The sequence below is a fragment of the Coregonus lavaretus genome (assembly GCF_964263955.1).
Source record: "Coregonus lavaretus genome assembly, chromosome: 14".
NCBI classification, from domain to species: Eukaryota; Metazoa; Chordata; class Actinopteri; order Salmoniformes; family Salmonidae; genus Coregonus; species Coregonus lavaretus.
The window spans coordinates 23,688,296-23,695,902 of record NC_140001.1 but is presented as its reverse complement, the minus strand read 5'-3'; the positions used below and the strand labels follow the sequence as shown (position 1 = coordinate 23,695,902).

General features: G+C 40.4%; 1 protein-coding gene across 5 annotated transcripts in view; it reads left to right on the top strand.

Moving 5' to 3' along the window:
- Positions 1-368: 368 nt before the first annotated feature.
- Positions 369-7,607, top strand: part of LOC311141859 (pre-B-cell leukemia transcription factor 3) — a gene marked incomplete at both ends in the record, with an annotated part of 87,522 nt that continues 80,283 nt past the window's right edge. For all 5 annotated transcript variants that reach the window (XM_084177353.1, XM_084177352.1, XM_084177356.1 and 2 more), the window contains 2 exons: positions 369-562; positions 1,307-1,380. In XM_084177353.1, coding sequence (XP_084033479.1) covers positions 369-562; positions 1,307-1,380 — 268 coding nt within the window. The remainder of the gene's footprint in view (positions 563-1,306; positions 1,381-7,607) is intronic.

Here is a 7,607-nt window from a genome sequence, read left to right as displayed (position 1 = left end):
CGTCAACTCAAAAGAGAAAGACGAATTGACAAGAGGACTCGTGCAGGATACGAGGGACAGCGGCTGTCATTTTGACAAATAAGTTTTGAACAATTATAGCTTATGCATTTTCGGAAAAAAACATTCATACACACACTTCGGACCGTGCATAAAGAAGGAAGATTGCAAGAAAGTGATTAACGTTACTTGGACACGCGATATTGATACCATTACTGGTACTCACCTAGCCTATTTATTTTTCTTATAGGCTACGCGTAAGCGCTATATCATCAATATACAGCTCTCTAACGCAACGCATGTTGTAATTGTTTTTTTGTATGTGAGTTTTTCAAGCCAAGTTTCCATTTGTGATTCTGTTTCGGCTGACTATGGACGAACAAGCCCGGATCATGCAGGCTCTCGGCGGTGTCAGCTTGGCTGGCCACTCGATACAAGGAGGCATGGCACTGCCGCCTCCACATGGACACGATGGGATAGATGATGGGAGAAAACAAGATATCGGTGACATCCTGCATCAAATAATGACCATTACTGACCAAAGTCTGGACGAGGCGCAAGCAAAGTTGGTTCATTTATATGTTTTCTTTACAAAACACTTTACGCACCATTACTCACTATAGGTAATTAACGTTCATATCCATGTAATAAAAGGCAGGCTATAAAATGCTGCTACATATGTGCATCTCATGGTCAAAATTATTTGCAGGGGCCAATGTAGATTAAAAAGTTAGCACCTGCCATCCAGTAATTCTAATAGTTTTGAAACTTGCTTCTGGCAGTGTGGAGGCTACACAAACTTTTATGTGGAAAGTGCAGGCTATATATTGCATTTCCATATAATGTTGCCTATTGTTAGGCCGGGGCTCCTGTAAACATTGATGCGTATTTGTAGAATAATGTTTCACAGTAACTCCTGATATTTAAAAATAACGCTGGCTAATGTACAAATGTAATTCCATGGCAAGTTATTTTCTAATAGCAACAATTTTGAATGCAGGCCTACACTCTTAGTTTCAATTGTGAATTTTCAACAAATAAACTTTTTTTAAACTAACTTTGAAGTCATACAAAATAGTTAGTATTTCAACAAACAATGCATCCATTGTCATTCGTGTTGACAAATCACTGTTTATGCTACAACTTTGAGATGCATGTCAACAGGGATACAGATCCTCCATGTGCAAAATGAGCAAGACCTCGAAGTTATTATAAAGAGCAAAGACACATTATTATCTTCAAAGTTTTAACAACTGAGGTGTTATAGTGACTATATTTCAATGTTGGTTCTTGTCTCAAACTGAAACAGGAAACATGGACTGAACTGCCACAGAATGAAACCTGCACTCTTCAGCGTCCTCTGCGAGATCAAAGAGAAAACAGGTAAGACTTCACACTAATTAATGTGGAGGATTAAACAACACGAGGACGGTATCAATAGGCAACATTGCGGAGCCCCAACGCATTTGCACACCGCCATCTTTACTCTCCCCATAGGCAGCCTTATCCGAAGTTATCAAGCGGGAGACAGAATGAGCTCCGTCCGTTATGACATTTTAAATGGGAAAATAAAGGTTATGGTTACAGCCTTTGAGAAGCATCCGCGCCCCGCAAAAAAGGTATCCGTGCTCTCATGTAGAAATTGATAGAGGGTTGTTATCCGATGGTTACATAGGGATGGAATGGACAAGCAGGTGCGTAACATTCCTCCGTATCTTATCATAAATAATGGAAATTCAATGGCTTTGGTTTTATTCGGCTACACCACACCATGCGCATTATGTGAGCGGTTTCTGCACCATGCATCTCGTATTTTATTAAAATGGAAAGTATAGCCAACAGTGATGGTAATTATCCCTGTTTTCACTATTGAAATTAATCCTACATTTAGTCAATTACATTGTAATCTCGTGCTTAATGAGGTTTGCTGTCCACTGGATGAATCACTATTGGCATTATTGGCACGAGTCTAACCATTGTTGCCTTCTGTAGCGCACATATAACGCATTAAGTCGATCAATAAAGCCAGCCGTTTCGAAGGTGACAAGCTAAGTGCAATGAAACTGTGGAAAGTATATATAAGAGCATTGTGTAGCCTAATAGAATACAACATATTAAAATATCTGCCCAGCATGTGAGGACACAGTTTTTAGAACCAGGCTCTTGCGCACATTAATATGAATTTCCTAATACAAATGGGTAGCCTACAAAGGAGTAACTGTATGAGGGTTAACATATTGTTAGAAAATAGGACATGATTTAAGATTGGTATATTTTTTAGAACAGGAAATGTGTTTGGCTATCCTTAGTAGCCTTCTGCAAGATAATGAGTAAAACTCAAAAAGTTAATTAAGCTTCCCCCAAACAACACTAGTGTGTGTGTGTGTGTGTGTGTGTGTGTGTGTGTGTGTGTGTGTGTGTGTGTGTGTGTGTGTGTGTGTAGGCTGTGTGAGTGAGTTTGTGCGTGCCAGTCTGCGCGAGCGCATGAGTGAACAATTGTGGAACCATGCTACTTTAGGATAACCTTTTTCAAATTCTAACCAGGATAAATCCATAAAGTACTAAGGTTAGCATACTAATAGTGCAACCTGTCTTATGCATCGTTCTTGTGCGTCGCGATGCCATGCAATCCTGACATCACAGCAAATCAAACCCATACACTGATAGAACACTACTTTATCATAATGCACATTTTCATTTCTGTTATTTGCCCAAAGTCTTTGTAGTGGGCCTGAGGGTTTTGATGAAAGGAGAGTTTTCATAAGAAGACACGAACCACATGTTACAGCCAGTGATGTGATGGTGTGCATCTTGAATACGTTTTTGTTAGGGTAGGTAGCCTAGAACAGTCATTGCAAGGCCAGATGCATATCTTATGGACCTAACACAAATAATATAACGTTTGGATATGACACCAAATACTAAGATTTTACGCCCACACTATTGGAGAAGGTATTTTTTTCGTGGATAGGATACTTCTGACAATGTTGATGAGCCAAAAGGAGGTTAGTGCTAGTCAACTTCTCACATATAAACCTATTACAAAGATGTGTTTGTACTGCAATGCAATACACAAATGAAGATTTTCAGTATTTTAAGTGTATATGAAACATTCAAAATATTGCAGTTAATTCATTGTTAAAGGGTGTGTGGCTGATTTTCTGGGCGCTACCTTATGCCTAATATAGGTGTAATAGGCAGAGGCTCTTTATTTTTGTCCACAAATGGAACTATTTTCCTAAAACTTTATTTGATACATTTAACATTTGTATGATTTCAAGTTGTGAAAATGTTTTATTCTATATCGAGCTGTTGCAGGAGCATTATAAGCTGTCCACCTTACTCTTGCTAGTGAATAGTGATCTTCGATACCAATGGTAAATCATACTATGTGAAGTTGCAGTCGTTTATGACTACAAAAGACAATACATTGGCATTACAACAGTGGTGCAAGCATTTGACATTTTCCCCTACATGTTGGTCATGTCTACATTTTGTATATTGGTGTCCTTTAAAGGATTGTGAGGGAGAGAGGGATGACAGCTGTCAAATACCGGTAAATTCTTAAACCCAGTTGAAAGTGGTCTATCATACAGAAACCCCTTAAATTACATTAATGTGCTACTGTTTTAAAATAGTGACTAGTTGTCAGATTTGTGGCCTTTGTGTGGCTTATAAGCAGAAGTGACTTGGGTGAGATCATAAAACTTAATGAACTTCTCGGCCACAGGATGTGTCCGGAGGGGCAGGAGAAGGGCCCTCTTGGCTGCCTAGCCTACTTGAGGTATTATTTATGCCTGTCGAGTAGAAAGAGCGAAAGTGAGAGAACGATTGTGTAAGAAAAAAGGGGAACATGATCTCTGGATGGTTTAGCTCTATGTAACAGTGTGTGAGCGACTGTGAGTATACTGTATGTTTTTATACTGTATGTGTGTGCATCATAGATTAATCCATGCATTAATATCAACACACACAATATGTATGTATCCCTATATGCTTTCAGATCTAAACCCCAATTGTAGAACTTACATCTCCATGGGCACATATTGGATTACTTTTTACATTTTTATATTTTATATTACATTAAATATCTAATTAAATATGCATGAGAAATAGAGTCTCTAAGTATGCTAATTATTTAAATGAGCAATATACTGTACTTCTGTGCTACTTTGTTTGAGCACTCAGTTTGGAAATGCCTGTGTGTAGCAATGCTTCTGGTTGCACATTTTCTCTATCCCATTCCCTTCTTATCAGTATGTGTTTTGTGTACCGTGTGAGTATGAGAGTAGTCTTTGTTTTTACTATTGAGAATTTGAATCCAGTTTTAGTTTTGAATTGAGACGTGCGTGTGTGTGTGTGTGTTTGACATAGGGACATTATTGATCTCATTGTAATCAGATAATCCAGTGCCTTCATTTGATTATACTGTATCAGTAGTTACATAATAAAACTATCAGTAGTTTCATAATACAATTAAATGCAATTAGTGCAATGTACATGTAAGGTGAGAGAAATCTTTGAAAATATAAAATGCTTATTTTTATTATTGGATCACACTGTACCAGGTGTAAATAGAAACAGGCTAAATCAAACCTGAAGTGTTTGTATTGTAGCCATGTAAACAATGACAGCAAACATACTTGTATTTACATCTGTTTGAAGAGGTAATGGTTGATGTGTGTGTCTGTCTGTGTGTGTGAGAGAGTGTGTCTGTGTGAGTGTGTGTGTGTGTGTGTGAATGTGCGTGTGGTTAATCTGTGGTTTGGAGTCACAGCCTTCCCCCTCTTAGCCATTGACAGAGCTCAGCTGGTCTGGTGGCCTTCTTAACCTAACTGTTTTTCTCTCCCACTGTGGGTCATTCACATGCCCTCGTGGCATCATACAGAGGGATTCTTTGCCCCTTTCTTGTCCGTTCACTGGCACATAATCCCAATGTCATTTAGCCACCCAATGATCCCATCCGGTGAAAATCATATCCAACCATGAATTTGACAGCAGTGCAGCAAACAAACACGGCTGTAATTACTTTATGTTTATAGTATATGCTTCAATACTGTGCAGACAATTTCGTTTTTTACATTGATATGTATGTTAGAAATAAGAAGGCCATTTTAACCTGTGGAGAAACCTTTCCTGGTGTGTGTGCCTCCCACCTAGAATCTCAGAAACTCACCAGGGAGCTTGGTGCATGGCGGTGGGGGGGGGGGGGGGTTAAGTTAAATAGATTTTTCCAGTTGGGTCAATAGCCCGTGTTGTGTGGTTGGGAAAGAAAGAGGGATGCACTGGTAAACAGACATATGGGTTTTGCAATGCAAGGCTATTTGTAGTGTTCAGAGTATTTTTGGCACTCTTACTCTTATTGTAGACCCAGAGCAGATTTCCTCATTGCTAATGCCCTAGAAATATTAATTCACTTTGATATGCTAATTAGAGGGCATTATGCAAGAAATGAGATTAAGTGGCAGCGTGAAGTCATTTGCCTGTCAGTAAATTGAGTGTTTTTAGCAGGAGGGGTTTGTTTTTTCACTTTCTCTTAGTTTTGCATTTCAATGAGCTGAATGTGAGATATTGCTAAAACGGCTACAATTCTGTACCCTTTTATTGTCCATTGTTTATTTTCTCTCTCACTCTCATCATGTTTGATACCAGCAATCTGCAAACAATCACACTTGCTTGTTCTTCGACACATTCCTTTTCTCCACACCGCTTCTGAATTGTGGCCAGCATGTCAGGGGTAGATAAAGAAAAGTAAACTCTAAAAAGTTTGCTGTCATTAAAACATTTTTAGCTTGAGGAAGACCTTCAGTGCATTGGGCGTGAGATCTCAGTGCTAATCAGATGGGTTTTGCAGTAGTTTCTCTGTGCTGGGCTTGTTTCCTCTCCTCTCCTCTCCTCTCCTCTCCTCTCCTCTCCTCTCCTCTCCTCTCCTCTCCTCTCCTCTCCTCTCCTCTCCTCTCCTCTCCTCTCCTCTCCTCTCCTCTCCTCTCCTCTCCTCTCCTCTCCTCTCCTCTCCTCTCCTCTCTCTCGCCCTGGAAGAGAGGCTTGCAGCAGCAGCGGAAGCAGCAAGAATAACAAAGGTGAAAGATTACCTCCATATGGTATTTCTGACCAGGAAAAGGAAAGGTTCTGCAACAGCACTCCTCTTTGATGTGAGGTTTAATCAATAGAAAGAGATTACAGAAAACTATTACAGGCTAAATCACAGCACGCCACAGAGGCTTAGTCCTCTCCACAGCTCTCTCAGCTGCACTGCATTCCTCCTGGCTGTGTATTGACTTGTTGTTTTCCTGACCTTTGACTCATCAAGTTCAGAAATGGGAGGTCTGGTCTGGAGAGGTAGGAGACTGCAGGAGGCTCAGGCTGATAAATGCCCAGATCCAGTGTGTAGAGCAGTGGATTAGAGAGACTAATTACAGTATCAGACTAGGGGGGTAGGGTTAGCCTACATGTTAGCCTCCTCACACTGCTGATACCACTGCTGAACATGCCACAGTATTTGTCTGTTAGTTCATCTATGTGCACGCTGTGGTTATGAACAGTGGACTGGCTGAATTAATTTCAGATTGAGGTTGTAATTAACCATGTGCAAGGCTGACTAAAAGCATTACCTTGAGTAAATATAGTTAGGATTGAGGGGGTAAGCATTTGTCAAACCTTTAGGGAACATTCATTTCAAGGCTCTCTGACAAAGAGTTAATGAGCCCCCTAAATCTAGTTTGTTGTTAATTTGACATGCCATTATTATTATTATGATTATTGTTATATTAAATTGAGAAAACAATGAAGTTAACAATGTTACAATCCTTACCATGGCCCAAGATCAAAAGTCAATATTTGTGGAGACTGCCTTGTTCTTTACCCTTTGCTTTTTATAGTGTTGATTTGTGCAAAATACCACAGTCAATGTATGCCGTGGAACAGAAAGCCATTCAGCAGGCAGACAATTGACTTTTGCTGCTTTTTGTTTGAGAATGCCTCTGTGATGCGGCTGCAGTGACTAGATAGCGCTCGGCAGAATAGCTCCCTCACAGCTGGGTTCCTGGCCGTCTCAATGGCAGGGCTACTTGTGCTTCCTCTGCAGCGGGCATGGGATAATTGTATTTTTGCCCATACGTTATACAAATTAGTCTTTATGGCAACTGGCATAATAATGTGTATCCTCCAACAATATTTTAGTATGTTAATTGCAACATTTCTCAATTGTACATCTGAGTTGTTAATTAGGCATGACAAAGGTGGTGAAATGTGACCAAGACAAAGGAGATGATTGTGGACTACAGGAAAAAAAAGAGGACTGAGCACGCCCCCATTCTCATCGACGGGGCTGTAGTGGAACAGGTTGGGAGCTTCAAGTTCCTTGGTGTCCACATCACCAACGAACTATCATGGTCCAAACACACCAAGACAGTCGTGAAAGAGGGCACGACAAAGCCAATTCCCCTTCAGGAGACTGAAAAGATTTGGCATGGGTCCTCAGATCCTCAAAAAGTTATACAGCTGCACCATCGAGAGCATCCTGACTGGTTGCATCACCGCCTGGTATGGCAACTGCTTGGCCTCCGACCGCAAGGCACTACAGAGGGTAGTGCGTACGGCCAAGTACATCA